The sequence below is a fragment of the Ambystoma mexicanum genome, chromosome 7q, assembly GCF_040938575.1.
Source record: "Ambystoma mexicanum isolate Mex_15411 chromosome 7q, UKY_AmexF1_1, whole genome shotgun sequence".
In the NCBI taxonomy this organism is placed as follows: Eukaryota; Metazoa; Chordata; class Amphibia; order Caudata; family Ambystomatidae; genus Ambystoma; species Ambystoma mexicanum.
This window is the reverse complement of record NC_090941.1, coordinates 987,124,708-987,145,064: the sequence shown is the minus strand read 5'-3', so window position 1 is coordinate 987,145,064 and position 20,357 is coordinate 987,124,708. Positions and strand designations below refer to the sequence as shown.

Here is a 20,357-nt window from a genome sequence, read left to right as displayed (position 1 = left end):
TAAAATATCAGATCATATCATATCATGGTATCTGTGCAATACCCTCACCACAGTAATGCAGCATTGTTTTTCATTATCATGCTTAAATGATGGGCAATTTCGAAAAACAGTCATATGAAATAACTAGCCAATTCATCTACCCTAAAAAATGAAACTAACTCATCTTTGTTTATTGTATTGTATTTTAATTGTCATTTATATAGCACCTTTTACCATTATTATAGTCTCAAAGCGCTGGTAGTGGTAACGCCCTGGGTGGACCGAAGTCAGGAGTGCTGGAGATCATGGAGTAGGATTAGAATGTGTGTGTGCATTTGGCCATGATGAGGTTTAGCAGGGCCTGCCAGGCTCTGGTAGAAACAACCCGTGAAGATCAGGCAGGTGGATGGGTGCCGATAGGGGTCAGGAGATTTTGTGAGTGCTAGAGACTTGCTATGTGTCAAGCATGCCCTCATTTGTCATAGGACTTTACTGCATACTGATGTGGGCTTAAAAACATTTAGTGTCCGGCTAGCTGCATTCTTCTGTGTGTGGATAGATAGTCGTGCTTGCGGCAGATATCCACCGAGTGGTACATGTATGCGTACCAAGAGCACCCATGGAGCTTATTTTTGTCGACCGAAGGTGACTGAGCACGTCTGCTCTTTTGTTGGTCTAGGAAGAAATTATAATACTGTTTCTAATCTATACTTTAGGCTGATCACCTATGACTTTCACAATATGACCTAAATGATTCACTTTATGAACTCTGCACCTACAGTTATTTGGTTCAGTAATCCATCCTTTTCTTTCTAGTGTGCTTAACTCTTCACCAAGTTCTTGTCATATTCTTATACCACACCATAATATTTCCTAGGCATTCCAAAATAGAATGCATTGGAGTAGATTTCTCCTTAATCATTGTAATACTGTAGCAGTCAATCAAGGCTAATCCAAAAAACATCCTACAGTACGGGGGTAATAAAAAGGTATGTAGACTCTCCCATCTCGGAATCTGTTTGCCCATATTGTATTGAACATTTCTGAACTTCTTAGCAATTATTTCTGCATTTTATTCTAATTATATATTTAATGCATAGCTGTAGTCTGGAAGCAAGATAAAGCTGTACATCATTGGCTGTTACAGGTATACATTACATATTTTCCAGGGTTGCGGGTGGAACTACCCTTTCAACATGGCATTCATTACCAACACGCCATTTAGGGAAGCTGGGAATAGTTAACATTTACATTTAGTTGGGAACATGTACTTCTGAAAGAGGGTTGTAGTATGCAGAACAGGGGTTTGGCTGTTGAGGGTGGTTGTCAGGAGTGGAATATTGGACTTTGTGGGTTTTGGGTTTGGTTTGCAATCTAAATCTTTTTATGACTGTAATTGTACCAATGTGTTGGCGCTACCACAATCTGAGCTAATTACTTTGCTGTCTTAAACTATTTAGTACTTCCCTCCTACAAGAGTATCCATTTATCTTTACAAAATTATTGCGTACTTTGGCCACACCAGCTATTTCCCCCTTTTATAATCCTACGGGCATACACCTAATACTCTTACGTCCCGTCCCCTTTCCTCCATACTGTATGAGCGTCGGGAGACGGAACCTTTTTCACCAGAAAAAACCTTCTTCCCCTTTAAATTTAGAGGCGTGTGGGGGTGTGGCCCAGGGAGCATGCGCTGCCCTGACTCCGCCGCCACACCTCAGACACTTTTTCCGTGTTGACGGGAACGGGTCGAATTCACCAGCGCTCCTGGGTTTGGCTTCGGCCATGTAATTCCACACGCAGATACTTCCTGGGTTTGGCTTCGGCCATGTAATTCCACACGCAGATACTTCCTGGGTTTGGCTTCGGCCATGTAATTCCACACGCAGATACTTCTTCTTTGTCTTTTTTTGTCTTATCTATCATTCAGGTACTCGGTCCTCAGATGTCACGCTCCTCCCCAGCGCATGTTGACTTCTACAGGGTTCATCAGGTGTCCATCCTGCAACAGACTCTTCCCAACTTCAGACCCTCACGCCCTCTGCCTACGTTGTCTTGGCCCAGACCACGGTTGGCAATCCTGTTCGGCGTGTGACTAGCTGTCCTCAAAGGCGCTGAAGAACAGACTAGCCAGGTGGAGGGAGCTCTTCCAGAGGCTGCCTCCATTGGATCTCAAGAACTTCATGAATCATCGAACCAGGCCCAAGGTAGGGCCGATATTTTCCAGCGCACCCACTGCAAGGGAGACTCCTTCCCAGGCACTCTCCTGCGCAGGAGGGTCCGTCCAGGTCCTTCTACCGGCACGTGCACTGAGGCTGCTTCAGCTACCGGCCTTCAGGTCGAGGGATCCTCTGATGCTCCCGTGCACAGTATTGAGGGACCCAAAGGTTCTTTTACCGGGTCTACACCCGAGGGGCTCTGCCCTTTTACCGGCACCATGGCTGAGGGGCTATGCCCTAATACCGGCAATGTGTCCGAGGGGGCGCCTAAATGCAGCTCTACCGACCCCCAGGTCAAGGGTATCACACCTACCGGGCAGAGGCCCAAAGAACAGGGTAGACCTCGTGATCCACACGTAAGAGTCTTGGACGAGGTCGGGCCCAGCGGGCCGAGCACCACGTCGCAAGCACGTGGCAAGCAGCTCGACAAAATGGCTGCCGCGCCAGAAACGCGCACCCGTCCGACGACATTCCAGGAATTCGGCGAAGAACGAGTGTCAAGGTGGGACTGGACTCAACCAGGTACGTGGCCTACAGTCTACCCCTCATTTGCGCAGGGCAGCTTTCCTTTGCGTTCATATGGACAGGGTATGCAGCGGCTCCAGCAGCCCCCCGTTACCCTGTCGGCACCCCCTGCCACCTCTTCGGCCAGTGAGGAGGTGCTCTTCGAGAAGTTCCTCGGCCTCATGAGGTCACCTCAGATGGGGGTTAACATCAAAGACGCCATCAGGGAAGTCATCCCCGCCATGCTAGCCGTACCACAGACTCTTCCATCGGGCCTCCGGCGCCTCCTCAGCCTCCGGCTACGGTCACTGTACCCCAGCCTCCAGCGCCATCTACTCCTCCTCCACAGGATCTTCCAGATCGCAGGATATGGATGAGGAGGAGGATCCGGACACACCATCCTCAGCCGGGGCCTTCAACCAGGGCCTTGCTGGCCTGGCAGAGTACCTGGGCCTCCCCCAACCCGAGGTCGAGCAGCTGGCAGAGGGGGTTCTGGTTGTAGTCCTCACGCGACACCCTCTGCCAAAGCAGGGATTCCTATGCCCACCGATGTAGTCTCCCTTGCAAGAAGGGCTGGCTCAAACCCCACTTGGCCCAGCTGGTCAATGGACGCCTGAACGCCAAGTACAGGCAGATGGAGGGGGATACACCCTTGCATTCGGCCCATCCTCAGCCACACGCCTCAGTGATCGCTGCGGCATCACTATACTTCAAGCCTCAGTGTCCTCAGCCTCCTGCAGCGCTGCTATGCAAGGAGGAGATGATCTTGGAGGTGTGTGGCAAGAAAATCTACTCCAACGCATCCTTGAACCTTCGTCAGGCCAACGCAGATGCCATGCTGGCTGCCGCCAATCAAAGGTAATGGCAGCAAATTGCAGACTTCCTTCTGGAACTCCCCACCCAGTGCCAATAAAGCTTGAAGGCAGGGCTAGCTGAAGCCAAACTGGTTGCGCATGACCTCATGGAATCCACAGTGGCTCAGATCGATACCTCAGGCTGTGCCATATGTATTGCCACGGACATGAGAACAGCCTGGCTCCTCGCAACGAAATTCAACCTGGATGTCCAGGAGCACATTCTGGATCTACCGTTCAAGGGAGGTGTGGGGGGGACCTCTTGCACTCCTCTACGGACGAGGAGCTGGACAAAAAGAAAAACAGCTCACAAACAGCAACGTCTTTATCCATTCTTACAAAGACCATGACCAAATCGTACACCCAATCTCGGCAGCGTTCGGAAAAGGGTTGTACATGTGGAGGGTTCCGCAGCTTCCAGGAACGCAGATCCAGGCAGCCGGACCGCTCGCCGCCTCAGATCCAGCGCAAACAACAAAAAGAGGGGTAGGGGAGACTAAGGGCTTTTTCTAGTCCCCCTCCTCAGCGTCGGCCTCAGAGGGAAAGAAGGCATGACACGCCCCTTCGGGTCCACGTGTCTACGGTGGGGGGGCAGGCTTGTTCTCCATGCACATTTCTGGTGCCAGAATTTCGCAGACCCCTGTAACCTCTCTGCAGTATCCACGGGGTACCGCCTTCCTATCCCAGCCTCTCCTCCCTCCTCCCCTCCACTCCCACAGGTTGGGACAGCAACTGTTTTGGTGAAGATCTGATCGCTCGTCGAGAGCCAAGCAGTGGAGCAAGTCCCAGCCTCCCAGCGAGGCTTTGACGTTTACTCCAGGATTTTTGCCATTCAGAAGAACCAACAGGCAGGCCTGAGAGTTGTGCTGGACCTTTCCACCCTCAACCTCTTCCTACCCCTGCAAACTTTCAAGGTGGTTACGCCAGCCTTTATAGCGGAGACATTGGACAAGGGAGAATGGTTGTGCTCCCTGGACCTGATGGACGCGTACCTACACGTCCCGATTTGGCAGCCCCATCGTTCTTTCCTATGGTTCAGGATCTTGGACTACCATTTTCAATACAAAGTCCTTCCATTTGGCCTCAACTCGGCCCACAGGGTCTTTACCAGACAAATGAATGCCGTGGCGGCCCTCCTCAGAGCGCCGGGCCTCCACATCTACCCATACCTCGACTGGCTTGTCAGGACTACATCTCCGGAAGCAGTTCGCTACTCTTTCCAGGCTCTTATGAACACACTGCACGATCTGGGCTTCTCACTCAATCTCAAGAAGTCACAGCTGCAGCCTATGCAGACTGACATTCCTGGATTCATCTGAGACACGTGCGCCGAGAAGGTCTTCCCGTCGTAGGACAAAATCTCAGCCATCAAGAGGGCCACTGCCCACTTCCTCAGCAGAGAAGTGACCTCGGCGTGGTGGTACCAACACCTCCTGGATCTACTGGCAGCGGTTCCATTAGTCGTGCCACACAGAAGACTAAGGATGAGGAGAAATGCAGTTGCACTTCGCGGCCTCATGGAATTGGGGCTCGCAATCCGAGATAATCAACGTTCCTCCATCTCTCCACTCGAACCGAACATGGTGGTCCATGGACTGCAACCTATGGACGTGCAAGCCCTTTCGGCCGCCCTCTCCGGAAGCCACCATCACCGCAGACTCCTCGCTCGAGGACTGGGGAGCCACCCTGGGTCTATTTCTCGGCCCACGGCACCTAGACTCGACAGGAGCAGGAATACCACATCAATTGGTTGGAGCAGAATGCCATCTGGCTAGCACTCAGAGCATTCCTACCACTTCTCAGGGGCAAGGTTGTCCTCATCCAGACAGACAACTCGACCAGCATGTACTACGTCAACAAACGGGGAGGCACCAGATCCCCTCCTCTGTGCAGAGTGGCAATCAGCATGTGGGAGTGGGCCCTCAAATGACATTTACCTCTCGGCAGTCCACCTCCCTGGGGAATCCAACCTAGAAGCGGACAGGCTCAGCAGGCTAGGAGCAGACAATTACAAGTGGCAGTTAAAAGACCTTGTTATTCAGGAGATATTCAGTAGGTGGAGCCACCCCCACGTGGATCTCTTTGCCACCTGGCACAACAAGAAGTGTCCCCAGTTTGCATCCTGGCAAGGTCAGGGCCCGACTTTCTGGGTGACGCATTTCACCTCCAGTGGACCGGCATGAAAGCCTACGCCTTTCCTCCCACTCCTCTGATCCACAGGGTAATTTGCAAAATCAAGGAGTCTCGCCGACTCCTCATCATTCTGATAGCTCCATGGTGGCCGGCCAGGCCATGGTTTTTTGGAGCTACTCAGCCTCTTGGAGGTTCCTCCGATTCATCTTCCGACGGGACCAGCACATCTTCTGGCGCAGCAGGGGGGCAGAGTCATCCACTATGGCCAGCGAAACTAGCCCTCACAGAGCAGTTAGTGCTTCGGCACCTTAGCCTCTCACAGGCCAATCTGGAGCTCGTACAAGGCACCAGGAGCAAAGCCACCATGGCCCAGTACAAAAGCAAATGGACCAGATTCTGCCACTGGGCAGACTCCAAGGGAATTGACCCCTTGGCATGCACTTTGGACGACGTGCTCTCCTTTTCGGCACACCTCGCTCATTCAGGCATCAGGTGGACACCTGCCGCACATACCTTGCAGCCATTGGGGCTTACACGAACTCGGAGGAAGGCATTTTCTCCTCCTCCAATCCTATTGTCAAGAAACATCTGACGGGTCTCACTAGGCTCTACCCGCCCATCAAGAGACTGCACCCTGTGTGGGACCTTAACATAGTCTTGGGCGTACTGGTGCACAAACCGTTTGAGCCAATGGCGTCTGTGGACATCAGGCTGGTCCACCATCAAGACGGCCTTACCTCAGCGCGTAGATTCACCGAGATCCAGGCGCTGGTCGCCTCCGAGCCATGTACCACCTTTCACAAGGACAAGGTAGTCATGCGGATGCACCTGGCATTTCTACCCAAGGTTCTGTCTGCTTTCCACCTGAACAAGGAAATAGTCCTTCCTATGTTTTCTCCCGATCCTAAGGACGAAGCACAAAGAGTCTTGCACTGCCTGGATGTCAGGCACGCTCCGAAATTCTACTTGGACAGGACCAGGCTATCAGGCCTCTAAGGCTTCCATATCCCGCTGTATGGTCTCTGCCATCAAAGAAGTTATGCGGGCCAGCACAAGCCGCTTCCGGCCAACATGCATGCCCATGCAGTCAGAACCAAGGCAACAGCCATTGCATTCCAGCGCCATGTTTCTTTGCAAGTCATAAGCAGGGCGGCCACTTGGGCCTCTCCCTCAGCTTTCTGCAAGCATTACTGTTTGGATGCCGGCTCTAGATCTGATGCGGCATTCGGACAGGCGGTTCTCAGAAACATATTGCTTAAGGAAGGTCTACTCTCCACCCTGGGGCTGCAATCAGTTGTAATCGCCTGTACAGCATGGAGGAAAGGGGACGGGACGTAAGAGTAATTATAAATTACTCACCGTAGTGACTAATGTACTCTTAGTCCATGGTCCCCTTTTCTCCATACGTCCCACCAACCTCCCCCTAAATAATACTGGTGTCATTAGGCAATGTTAAAACTATTGTTGACTCGTCAATGGGGACTGAGGTGTGGCGCCGGAGGGCGGAGTGCAGGCAGTGCATGCTCCCTGGGCCGCACCCCCACGTGCCTCTAAATTTAAAGGGGAAGAAGGTTTTTTTCTGGTGGAAAAGGCTCCGTCTCGCGTCCCTTGGAAGGGACGCCCATACAGTATGGAGGAAAGGGCACTATGGACTAAGAGTACGTAGTCACTACAGTGAGTAACTCATCATCTATGCATTTCCTATTGGTAAACAACCCAAGGGAAAGCCTCACTCCTGGAATTTGTATTATGCTTTCCTTTCCGCTTGCTTCCAAACTTCTGTTGTAACCAGTAATTAGTTTCTTTAATATGTGCATCCAATTTTATGTCTCAACTTGGTTTATCACTCCATTGTGACATGGTCAGGGTCAAGGCACTGTCAATGGTGAAAGGGATTAGTTTCAAGTAATTCTACTAATATTCCTTCGTTTTATTCAAAGTTGGTGAGTCTGAAATTGGTTTAAAACGATGGAGGTTTTGCATCAATAGTTTGCATATGTTATGTTGATTGGATGTTATACTGCATTTTAGTTTAATTAATGTTAACCATGTAAAAAAAAAAAAAAAGATATGCAATATGAACTGGAAATAAATCATGTGTGCAGGTATTTCATAATGCTATATTGTCTGTGTTTTAAAAGTATTAGGTAAGCTGCACACACGTTAACTTAAAGGTTAGCGCCCGAAAGTGTGCTCAAAATTACATTTTCATACCACAATATTAGCAAGGATTATCCTGTAATGAGTTAATTTAGCTCCTTCATATTTTCAACAGTGTCTTTGTCACCTTTTCAAATTCCCGTTGAGCTCTCATCTGGCAAAATACCATAGCCCTTTCCCATAAACTGTAATAGGTGATCTTTCTTCCATTGGTTGGTGAAACATGTGGAATCCAGTTGGGGTCGATGAGGGTCATCGTTCCAAAGATTTCTGCAAATCTTCATCCTCTGTTCTAGCATAACAAGCAATATCACATGGCATGGAAGTAGCGAAGGAGAGACATGTGGTCAAGTCGTTTATCTTTGCTAATGCATATGTGCACAGCATGATTCCTTTACCATATGTTATTACATATGGCAGCTTTTTCTCAGCAAAGGCTGGATGTGCAGGATTGTGCATATAGGAAGGCTGGCTAAGAGCCACAGCCATCTTAAATAATCAGGGTAAAGAAATTGATTTACTTAAGCATTCAGTATAGCCTTATGGACTGTGGCATATGGTGGGGAAGGGTCATTATCCCAAGCGATAAGGACCCCTCCGAGGTCTATAAGGCTATTAGCACAGAATGGTAGTAGCAGTACAAGGTTTGGAGCTTTGGTGCTCAAGTAAAAGAACATTCGTATTATAATGAGAAAATAAATTCACAAACTGAATGTGGTTTAAACAAAAAGCTGGCCCTCACACGTTGGGCATTTCAGTTGCAAACTTGGTAACACCGCAGAGGTTTTCACATGAGCATGCACCAGGGGTGGTGTAAAAGTACGGTTTCTCTCAAAGTGAATGCGTTTTCTCATGTTTTAGCTTTCTTGTTGGTGTAGTGATAAAAGGCTCTCTAATAGAGGTACTGTCTTGTTGATCTGCTTCTTGCCAGAAAATTGCACTATTGTTTCCCTGTCCGCTTTTGAACTCCATCTGCTAATATTTATTAATATTTTGTGGGTTGAGGTACACTTCCCCTGACATGTTTTCGATGCAATCTCAGACTTTTATGGAAATACATAGACCCTAAATGTTTCTCAACTGTACTACAGCTCCAATGACCTTGCTGTTTACCCGATGTATCACGGAGTGGTGGTGGGGGGGGGGGGGGGGATGAGGTGAAGGAAGATGGACACAGTAATATGTTATTGTGATTCTCTGTTATCCCTAGACAGTGCATTAGCAGTAGAAGCCAAATAAAGTAGAAGATGCCCACGCTATTTGCGACCTTTTATTTTTTTGTTTATCCAGTAATGTAAAATGGATCAGTGAGAGAGTTGGAGAGTGGTCAGTTGCTAGAAGTTTAGATCACTTGAGAAGAATTTCAGCCACATTTCTACCATACCAGCCAGTCTGGAACAATGAGAGGGCAACAGATCCATGTCTAAGCAAATGGGTCCAAGCCATAGGACTAGGATTTGGAGTGCCCTTACAGGGGGGGCAGTCCGGGGAGGTAAGTACTATGGCCTTTCAATGTGTGCTCGGTTTTACCAGATGCTTGCGGACCCCACACAATATCCTCGCAGGTTCGCCTTGCAGTGGGGAAAGGAGTAACGGTATCTTTCCTGGGGAGGCAAGGCTATCTCGCCACTTGACTGTTTCCGCTCTATGCCCAACCCCAGTCATATCTCTTGAACTTGGAGTTGAAGGTAACTCCTTAGCCACCCAGGGAATGAGGAAGGGAAGCTTCAGCTGTCTAGATCCAAGCTTCACTGAGCCCCTCTCTGACGTCCTAAGGCCGCAGTCCTGAAATGTAGCAGGCAGGGATTCCAGGAGACACAGTAATAGCTGTGCGGCTCCATCTGCCTGTTAATGTGCCTGTACGTATTTGGTGAAGTTTCCCTTTCCCCTTGTAGAGCGAAGGGAAGACTGCAGACTTTCCTGTGCTCTGCAGTATCTCTTTGGCAGTGAAGAGGAAGTGAACTGCTGGAGATCTGGGACCACCTGCATGGCAATATTACTTATGGGGGTTATTCACCTCAAGTAGTGATCAGAGGGGTGGCAGCTCATGATTATTTTTTAATGCTAAGGGTTTGAAATGTTCACTGGTGACAGAGAAAACATATTTTTAAATGGTTGAATCATAAAAGTAAATATCAAAATATAGCTACATCCTGTTATTTGTTTTGGATGTTATTAAGCACAATTCGATTTGCATGTTTGTGGAGAAAAGCTCTCCTGGGTGCCGGCGCATCAATAAATTGCATGAAATCATACCATGATAAATATTATAGCTCATGTAATGACTTGGAGTTAAATTATTCCTGTCTGTGACTATAACTGCTTATTCTGCTTTTTCTTTATTCACTAAAGCCACGCTGCTGATGAAACAGGCTTGGCCACAGACGTCATCGTGCACAACAGAGGGTACCTTCCACCTCCCGGTGGACACCGGAACCGAGAACCGAACTTACCAAGCTTCATCTGCAGCATTCAGTAAATAGATATTTTCTTATTTATTGCACCTTTTGGTGAACAGCATTTATGCGCTGTGTTTGCTCCAAGTTACGGCAGGAGCCTGGTTTATGCGCTCCTGCACTCCAAAGAAATGGCCATTTAAGTCTGCGGGAACACATGTGCCTAAACGCAAGGCAAAAACTCATATTTTGTAACCACTGCCCTCCAATAAAGCTGGTATTGCCGTCTGGAGGGACCACATTTACACACTCAATTTCCTGACCCTCAACTAAGGCGCTAAAGATTTCAGGGGCATATTTACTGAGTTATTGGCACTGGGAATATGGGGCATTAGTTTACCGTCCATGTGCATCCCAGCCTGGTAGTCCCATGTACTCCGCTGTAGTGAGATTGGGTTGGTTGAGTGGTTTTCAGAAATGATTATCAGTAGAAGTGTTGGAAGGCTTCCGCAAACAAATATAGGCCCCCAGGGAGCATGCAAACGTATTTATTGGGTTTTTATAATGCGGCTGTACACAATGTATTTCAAGGTGCAACAAGACAAGGGGTAGGGGACCGGCATGACAAAACAGAAACGGTCCTACTAGGCCTTGTAACATTCAGATTGTGCAAATGCAGTAATAGAAGTGCAGAGGAAGAGGGGGAGGAGCTACGGGGGGGTGCGGCATGCCAAAGCATTAAGTGAGTATCCGGAGAGGCCAGGTGGCCAGAACCCAGGGCGAAGAGTGCAGAGGCAGAAAAGGCCAATGTGCTAAGTGCGAGGAACTGTCTGGAAGGGCTAAGGGGGTGCAGGCCCAGCCAGGCTAGTGCAGGGAGAGGGAGCCCAGAAGGGCAAGTGTAGGTGTTTGGTGAGGTAGGGGGGAATCCAGAGGAGACAAGTGCAGTTAATTTAAAGTCTCCTATTTTTTTTTTTTTTTTTTTTTTTAATAGAAACTTGGTTTTGATACCACCGTATTTTGGTTCTTTGCACTGCTTCAGTGCTAGCTCATATCCCTCCTGAAGAATATAGTCTGCCCATGGATCATGTTGCCAAAAGAGGACAAGGAGCTAGCTATTCCAGTCGGGATGTGCCTGTTTCGTCGTTGATTGGGATCTCTGCTATAGTAATGTAGATATGAGTACGAGTTGTATCCACTGCTCATTCCTGTACTCCTGAAGAGCAGTAAGTAGTCATTTTATCTGACATACCTGTGCGCAAACAGGACATTTTTGTGTTAAGAAATGCATTTGATATAAGATAGGGGAGGATTCATGTGTATCCTTCAGCAAGTAGAGCCAAAGGGGCGCTGTCGAGCAGCTGATGGATGCAGACATGAAGATCTTCTGCTCCGCCGGGGCTGCCTTTGTCCTGAAGAAAAATGCTGATTGCCAGCATAAACTCCACACTTAATCAGTGCTGGCAGTGAAAAGAACATATTGGCCTCATCCTCACAAAATCCCGAAGGAAATTGGAGCCTCCTGTGCCACCCGACACCGTCAGACGCAGTTAGGGTGAGCGGGCGAAGAGCAGGGCCTGCGGTGAGAGGCGGGATAAAACCGCGGCCGTGATACAGTGCCGCTGAGGGAGAGCTCACAACAGGCGCCACCTGCACCACACGGAGGACCCCACGTCCGGTCCAGCAGACACTACTCAGCTGAAAAACAGGCACTCTACATCAGAAGGTGCCCACAGGGCGCCGTATGGTCATGGTAGGGTGGCCGCTGCCCTGAATTCTGGCATGAGTGCCACATTGGGGGTTGCCTGCAAAGGATCCCAGCATCGGACAGCAGCCGGACCCTGTGGGGATACAGAGGAAAGAACAACGAGGTGAAATGATGCCGGGCATCCAGGCCATGCCACAAATGCTCTCTTACTTGGGAAAGAGCCTGTGTGGTAGGACCTCGGGGAGCGACGTGTGGGCGAGACTCCCTCCGCCGCGGTAGTCCCAGCACCCAGGAGGGACTCGACCCCAGGTGCATTGGGGGTGCGAGGGACTCGTGGGCCATTCCTCAGATCCAGTGCCTCACATGGGGCCCGGACGGTAATGCAGAGGAAGACTGCAGCAGGCCACGTTAGCCATTTCAGATGTTCTTGCGATCCCGACTAAGTAAGTGAAACATAAGCTGGACGGCGCGACGGGCCCGGCGCTCGCCATTAAGTGGCATCCGGGATGCCAATCAATTGATCCGGAGCGCCATTGGCCTCACTTGGACCTTTGGGCCCCGGCCTCTGGGGCTGTGGGCCTTCCCTCCTCCCCCTCCACCTCATCTGGAAAGCAGGAAACCTGACTCCCTTAAAAGCCCTGTGGAGCAATACTTACCTTTTCACTTACCTGGATATCAAGTCATCGACACAGGGACAAGCATAGATGAGACTAGGGTTACAGCGGGCCCCACTGAATTAACGCTATGGTGAATCACATGCGCAGCAAGGGGGCAAACCCAGAATAAAATGGACAGCTACACCACGAGCCCCCCGCGAAGGCCCCGATGGCTGCAGACAACCTGGAGAAGATGCAGCAAATGGGGGTGCAGCCCAGATACCATCACTTACGGACATCATGGCTGCCATTGGAGAATCTAGGACATCAGTTGAAATGAAGATCGATGGCCTGGCTTCCTAAGTCTCCATTCTGCTGCAAGATCTACAAAAACTGACATCCCGGCTGGGCGAAACAGAGCAACGCACATCGGTCAAGGAGGACACTGTTAAAAGGCTGGAAGAACAACTGGAACAAATGGTGCAGAAGCTTACCACCGTTGAGTCTCGAGTAGAAGACAGCAAAAGCAGGTCCTGCCGTAACAATCTGCGTAGACTAGGATCCCAGCGGGAAGGCCAATACCCGGTGCCCCTCCATGCACTGCGATTGCCAGACTCATGAATTATAGGGATCGAGATACACTCCTCCACATGGCAAAGGCAACGGGCCCGTTCACGTATAATGTCAATCGCATTGGTTTCATCCTTGACTACACGATGGAGGTCCAGAAGTCCTGACAGTCCTACGATTCAGTAAAGAAAAAGCTCTCATCCTTGTGCTTTAAATATGTGCTGTTCTTCCTGGCTACTCTCAAGCTTTATCTCAACAACACGGTCCACGTGTTCCATAACCCGACGGAGGTCTGGGACTGGATGGGAACAAAGGTTCTCTGTCCCTCGCCTGGGACCGCCGATGGACTGCACACCTCGAAATGACAGCGACTGAGGCAGTCCAGCTCAAGCAGTGGTCCTGACACCACGCAAAGAGGGTTTGAAAGGGGGATACCCAAGACGAGCTGAACACACCTGAAGGGCAGTGGGGCATGGCAAGACTGGCAGGGGATCCGCATAACTTCAATGGACGGAACTCCCATAGACCCCCTAGCAAAGTCTTCAACTGTTCGGCAGTTGGAATCCTATGATTGGCAGCCTCAGACGGAGGCGAAGAGAGTTGGAGTGGCTCCTGGGGGCTACCACGACTACGTTTGCATAAGTTCAATGTTCTTTGAGTTTGGGTGACAGGTACTTCTAGTTGGGGGGGAAGTGCAGGGTGGTGGGAGTTCATGGGATGCGGTTGGTAAGACCGAGGGAGAGGGTACTTGGCCACATGTCACAAAAGTCTGTTGAAATCGTATACACTACACTCACTCAGCCCGGACCCAGGTTGGGGGGGAAAAACCCAATACGGGGTGATTGGAGATGTTAATGGTTCAGGCTTCACGTTGCATGGTTGGAAAGCAGCAGCAACGTTGATGTTGCATGACCGAGACACAAGAGGCAGGATCACGAGAAGCCAGGCGTTGGTTGGGGCACTCATGGGGATAGGGAACCTACGGGCCATGATGCATCCTTCTGGCCCTACAAGACAACATTTACATACATATGGCACGTGATGGGCAGATATCACTAATGGCATGGAATGTTAACGGGTTGGGCTCTAGCATAAAGCCAAGGCTGATTTCTAAATCGTCACTCTCCCGATATCGCCCTCTGCACACAAACCCAGATAGTCGGCACATATTGGTTTCTTTAAAAGTTCCAACTATCAGCAAGCATACCACGCAGGATTCTCTAGAGGGGCTAGGGGCACAATGGTTCTCATCCACAAGCGAGTTCCATTCCAGGTGAGGAAAGTGCGTGCCAACCCCAGAGGCCGATTTGTAGTGGAGCTCGGTGACATGTGGGGGGGAAAGCTGGGGCCTTATTGCAACTTGGGCTCCCCATCCACTCACAATGGAGCTCCTAAAAATATTGCTTACAGAACGAGTGGATTCGTGGGTCCTGGGAGGGGACTATAACTAGGTCATGGAGATCAGTTGGGACATGTCAAGTAGCAGCAATAGGAACCAGGATACCCAAACCAAACTATATACCTTTTGTGGAGGTGATGGGACTGGTGGATACCTGGAGGGCACTACACGTAACACACAGGGTTCTCATTTTATTCTAATGCACACAGGTCGCTCTCTAGTGGATAGACTGTTTTCATCCCCCGGAATATGTCCCATCGGCTACTGTCCGCCGTATTCCTAGCGAGAGGGGTTTCTGGCTACTTCCCCCAGCTGATAACACTAAAAAACAGGGAACACAAACCAGACGCCACTTAGCGTCTGAACACGTACTACCTAGGGATACCTGAAATAGCAAAGGGCCTCTCTCGGAAGCCTGCAGAGTATTTTGACCAGAATGAGGGATCCGTGGACTGCCCAATCATGTTATGGGAAGCCTATAAAACAGTCCTTCGGGGGGAATCCACTTTAGTGTCGGCTCACCGCACGCACCTTACTCAGGAGATCGCCGAGGCATAGAGGCAGGTGACTAGAAAGGAAGAACAACTTCAGGAATTTGCGACTAGAGCCTCACAGGAAGCCCTAGTGACAGCACACGAGGTTCTAAGAAACATAGCCTTCGACAACGCACGGGCAGCCCACTTGTCAGTCAGGAGTCAAATATGAGGCAGGGGACAAAGCGGGCAAGACACTGGCGTGGCTAGAAAGATGCAAACAAAGCAAGGGGCAAGTACGTGCCAATCTGTCGGTTGCTCGGGAACTGTTAACTGCAGCCCCCGATATTGCAGAGGCTTTTGCTGTTTTTTGCGAACAACTCTATCCTCCCCCCCCCCCTAAGGGCGCCCTAGACAGGTAGCTCGAAATTCCTACACTCAATCGAACTCCCCCAGCTCGCCAAACAGGCTAGACCGAGATTACAGAGGATGAAGTTCAAACTGTTCTTTTGCAGCTTCAATCAGGGAAAACTCCTGGGCCCAACGGCTTCCGTTTAGAAACCTGGAGGAGGCTAGGGGGAGATATAACCGGACACACACACTGCATGTTCCTGCAATAAAGAACAGGGTCAGCTTCCCTTGGACCTTAGGAGGACGTGTATAGTGGTGATTCCCAAACCCAGGAAACCCCCAGAACTGTTAGCCTCGTACATGCCTTTATCTGGCAACTCTCTCCTACTGCATTTCCAATTTCTGCTCAAACTTCCAGTGCTATGCGGACAACGCCCAACTCATTTTCAGGCTTCCTTCAGCCGCCGCCTCACCTTCCCTCATCTCCGATTGCCTTTCTGCCATTAAATATTGGTGTGCTGCCAACGATCTTTGTCTAAATGCCAACAAAACCGAGATCCTCCTCATCGGTACACCTTCGCCATCCTTTCCCCTCACTCTCTGGCCCTCCCTTGGCCCTCTTCCCACCACTACTTGTGAGGCTAAGAACCTAAGGGTCCTACTTGACACCACACTTTCCTTCTCCGCACACATCTCTGACGTCTCCAAAAAGTCAAACTCTTTAGAGGTACTCTGCCTTTCCTCTCCTTCCCCCAGAAGCTCAGTGTCTCCAAAGCCCTGTTTCTCTCCAGGCTGGACTATTGTAACAGCCTCTTTCTAAATCTACCTGCCTCCATTCTCCGCCCTTTGCAACTAATCCAGAACAGGACTGCAAGACTTGTCCTTGGTCTCAAGCCCTGGGATCGTATCTCTCCAGCTCTGAAATCGCTTCATTGGCTCCCAGTGGATGCAAGGATTAAATATAAAACCTTCTGCGTTGTCCACAAGGCTTTCTGGGGCCTGGGACCAAAATACCTTCAACTATCCCTCCGTAATACCTCCCTTCTCGATCCCTTTGCTTCTCTAAGTCTAATTCCCTCAGGGTCGGGCGTTTTTCAAAGAAACATGCTGGGGGCAGATCTCTGTCCTCGGCTGGGGCTTCCCTTTGGAACAGCCTCCCGGCCACCCTAAAACTTGAGGAGAACCATCTCTGATTCCGGAAGCATCTCAAGACCTTCCTCTTTTCTTCTGCCTTTGCCCCGCCGCCCCCACTCCGCTGCTAATCTGTTTCTCTCATCACCATGCACCTGGCCACCCTCTGTCCTTCGGGCCCAGGTACCTGCGCACCCTGCGTCCCTCCTGCACTGCCTCTGGCCACCCTTGGCACTGGGATCTGTATCTGTACCCATACAGTCCCCCACTCTTGCTCTGCACTTATCAGATATACCCTATCTGACTAATCATGCACTTGCCACGTGTCTGGCTGCACTACCTTTTGTCTGCACTTATTTATTTATCCCACTTATAATTTATTTTGTTCTCTCCTCTGTCCGCACTTTCCACTTCTCCCCCTCCACGCACTTTCCCCCCTCTTCCCTTTTCTATGCACTTGCATGTTCTTAGTGTCACTGAGCCTAGTAAGATCGTATTTTTTTCTCCCGTTCCCCTCCCTTTGCTTGGTCGCGCTCTGAAACACATGTGTATGAGCGCAATATAAATAAAATCTCATATATCACTGATAGACGGAGAAACTAAAATACTGGCGCAAATCCTAGCCAATAGGTTGCTGGTGGTGATGGAGTCCCTCGTTCATCCGGGCCAGTGTGGTTTCATGCCAGGCAGATCTACCCGTATGAACCTACGCAGGGTGACAACTCGCTATGGACCGTGCCCCCGAAATCCCGGATCCACTGGCTCTCTTGGCGGTGGATTTTGCGAAAGCTTTTGGCTCGATGGGGTGGGATGCCCTATGGGAAATGATGGGTCAGATGGGATTTAGGCATGGTTTCACATCTTGGGTCAAACTTCTCTGACTCACCCGAGGCGGTGGTGAGAGTAAATGGCACGTCCTACAGGGGGTTCCCACTGCGCAGAGAAACTAGACATGACTGCTCCTTCGCCCCCCAACCCCCCCTGCTGTTTCTCCTTGCTATTGAACCATTGGCAATTAGACTCCGAATGGACAAGAACGGGTCCGAATTTTCGTGGCCTGGGGGAGGGGAAGATAGAGACTCGCTGTACGCTGGGGACCTCCTTATCTACCTTAGCAATCCCACAACCTCCTGCCCTATAGTGTCCCAAATTATTTTAGAGTATCAAACGTTCGGTGGGCTCCAAGTGAATAAACAAAAAAATGTATACTTCCCAAACCAGGAAGGAGACGCTGCAATCCCTGAACACTGCCCGTACCCTGTCTTGATCCTGGGCTTCACCTATTTGGGTATAAGTATCCACCCAACCTTAGATGATTTCCTCCAGCTCAATTTACAGCCAGTGATAGACAGATTTGTAGCCAATTTCTCTCATTGGCAGTCCCTCCCACTATCACTACTGGGCAAGGCTGCATTGTTTAAAATGACACTTCTGAGGCTTTTATATGCCCTCCAGAACGCCCCACTCTCCATCCCCCCCACAGTCTTTGTAGCAATAGACCGGGTCCTTTGGGGACTGCTTTGGGGAGGTAAACAACTCTGAGTTGTTCTCAAGACATTGCAACGCTCAGTGTGGGAGGGTGTCATAGGATTGCCAAATCCTCCCATTTATTATTGGGCCGTGCAACCGGGGGTAGTGAATGAGTGGTTGCATGGTGATCCCGCGCTCCCACACATCAGGGTAGAATTAAACAATACAGGCTTCGTATCACCACTTCAGATATTATGCAGTGACTAAAGGAGCAAGGCGGGAATGTCAAGAATGACACTCCATATCCGCCGAGTCCGTAGGGAGGCCCATCAACACATAGGATGGTACGCAAGATCAACACTGGCACAGCCCCTATGACATAACAAACACCTCCCTGAAATCCCCAAAAATGGGGCACTTCGGAAACTGGGAGAGAGGGATATATGCACATTAACAGACGTAGTCCAGGAGATACGCCTTCTGGACTTTGAGACTTTGAAAAGGAAATATGGGTTACAACCTATGGATCATTACACGCACATACAACGCACATACAACTCATAAAGACCCAATTCCTGAATGTCACTGAAGGTCCCAGCTTCTGCCCCCTGGATACCAACGTTCTCCCGGCCTGCATCCTGACTAAGGTCATCTCCACGCTCAACCAAGTTCTTAGTTCCTTTGGCACCTGCGAACTGACTAGGCTGAAAGAGAAATGGGAAAGGAACTTAGGCCCACTGGAAACAGAAGAATGGGTGAAAGCATTGATGTTCCCTCGAGAGATGAGTATTAACTCAAAGCTACGATTGATCCAGCTCAAAATACTGCACCAGTCATACTATTCCTGAACAATGATGTCTCAAAGGGGGCTGGTAGACAATGGGGAATGTCTCTGATGTAAAAATGCAGAGGGCACCTTCTTCCACATGGTCTGGGACTGTAGCGTACTACAGAGACTTTGGGCAAAGTGTATTAGCAAGATCTCCCAGGTGTTGGGGTCCCCGGTTATACAAAGCCCGAAACTGATACTACTGGGAATCTGGGGGGAGGTGGACTTTACCAAATATGAAAAGCATTCCTGGCAGTGGCATTGGGTGCGGGGAAGAGGCTGACGCCCGCAACGTGGGGCTTGGCCGACAAACTGAGCATAGACCAATGGTCCAATGAGGTGGGCAGATGTGCCTCCCTGGAAAGGCAGATCTTGAGTGGCGCCTTGAAACACTTGTGTATAGGCACGTTATAAATGCCATATCATATCTCTATATAAGGCCAGAGGATGCCCCACGAAATTCCAGAAAGTATGGGGGAAGCGGGAGCACTCTTGATAAGCCCCCGCAGGAGGAGGACTGGGCATCCCACGAGCTTCCTAAAAGGACTTGCGGCTTACTCTCAAGGGTCTGAACCTGGGTCACCCAAGATACTCCTGGGATACCAAGAAATTGTTCATGGTTAATACTTTAGACTGTTTGTATTGTTTTGTATTCTCAAAATAAAATTAATAGTTATTTTAAAAAAAAAGAAAAAAAAGAAAGTAGAGCCAAAATGTGCATGGGGAAGATGAAAGTTATTCAGAGGAGAACGCTCAATGTCAGCCCATTGTATGGTCCCCTTATTATGCCTTATGGGGTAGGGGGTGAAAGCCAAGTGTAGGTCTCTAAATCTAGGTAGCAAAAGCCTCCGAGTCCTGATGGCAGTGCTAAAGAGAACAGTGGCTTCTTTTTGGATACCATCTGGTTTAATTGTGTATGCTTTCAATTTCGTAGTAGACGTGTGCCTCACATGGGATGTGCAAGATGCCAGATGGCAATAATGTGATACAGAACAATGTGTGTAAGCGCGCTACCTGCCTACATTTTTTTTTTTACACTGACATATTTTCACACATTTAGGTATCACCGTTTTATCAGTTATACCTTTTTTATTCTATTAATTACATTATATATCCAATATCTCAATGTTTTATCTTAATTCAGTCATATACATTGAAAATTAAATACTTCAATATCATTCCTCTCTGTTCAAATGATCAGATACATTGCAAATCAAAACCTTATACATATTGAATTTCATCAACATTAGTACATAATATCATGTCGTTATTTGACCCAAAACTCGTTTCTAGTCTCACGACAAGACAGGAATATAATAAACTTACTGACTGGTACCCAGAAAACCCATACAAATATGTGGCAAGTTTGGGATCTCTGAAATGGGAACACATTTGTCAAGATCCGGAATTTCGGGATGACCGACTTATAAGAGGTTATTCCAATTCTTGTAAAGGGCCACTTGAGAGATGCATTCTTTCCATGTTACAAAACCATTGAAAATACCTCTGGTTAAAGGCAGACAACAGCCCACTGCCAGTTCAAAGTACTACCCTTTATTATCAAATCAGCAACATGTGCATTAAAAAA

At 49.3% G+C, this 20,357-nt stretch overlaps 1 protein-coding gene across 4 annotated transcripts in view; it reads left to right on the top strand.

The window, feature by feature from the left end:
- Window positions 1-20,357, top strand: part of FAM168A (family with sequence similarity 168 member A) — an 812,985-nt gene that overhangs the window by 606,621 nt on the left and 186,007 nt on the right. For all 4 annotated transcript variants that reach the window (XM_069640117.1, XM_069640118.1, XM_069640119.1 and 1 more), the window contains one exon: window positions 10,202-10,324. In XM_069640117.1, the coding sequence (XP_069496218.1) occupies window positions 10,202-10,324 (123 nt within the window). The remainder of the gene's footprint in view (window positions 1-10,201; window positions 10,325-20,357) is intronic.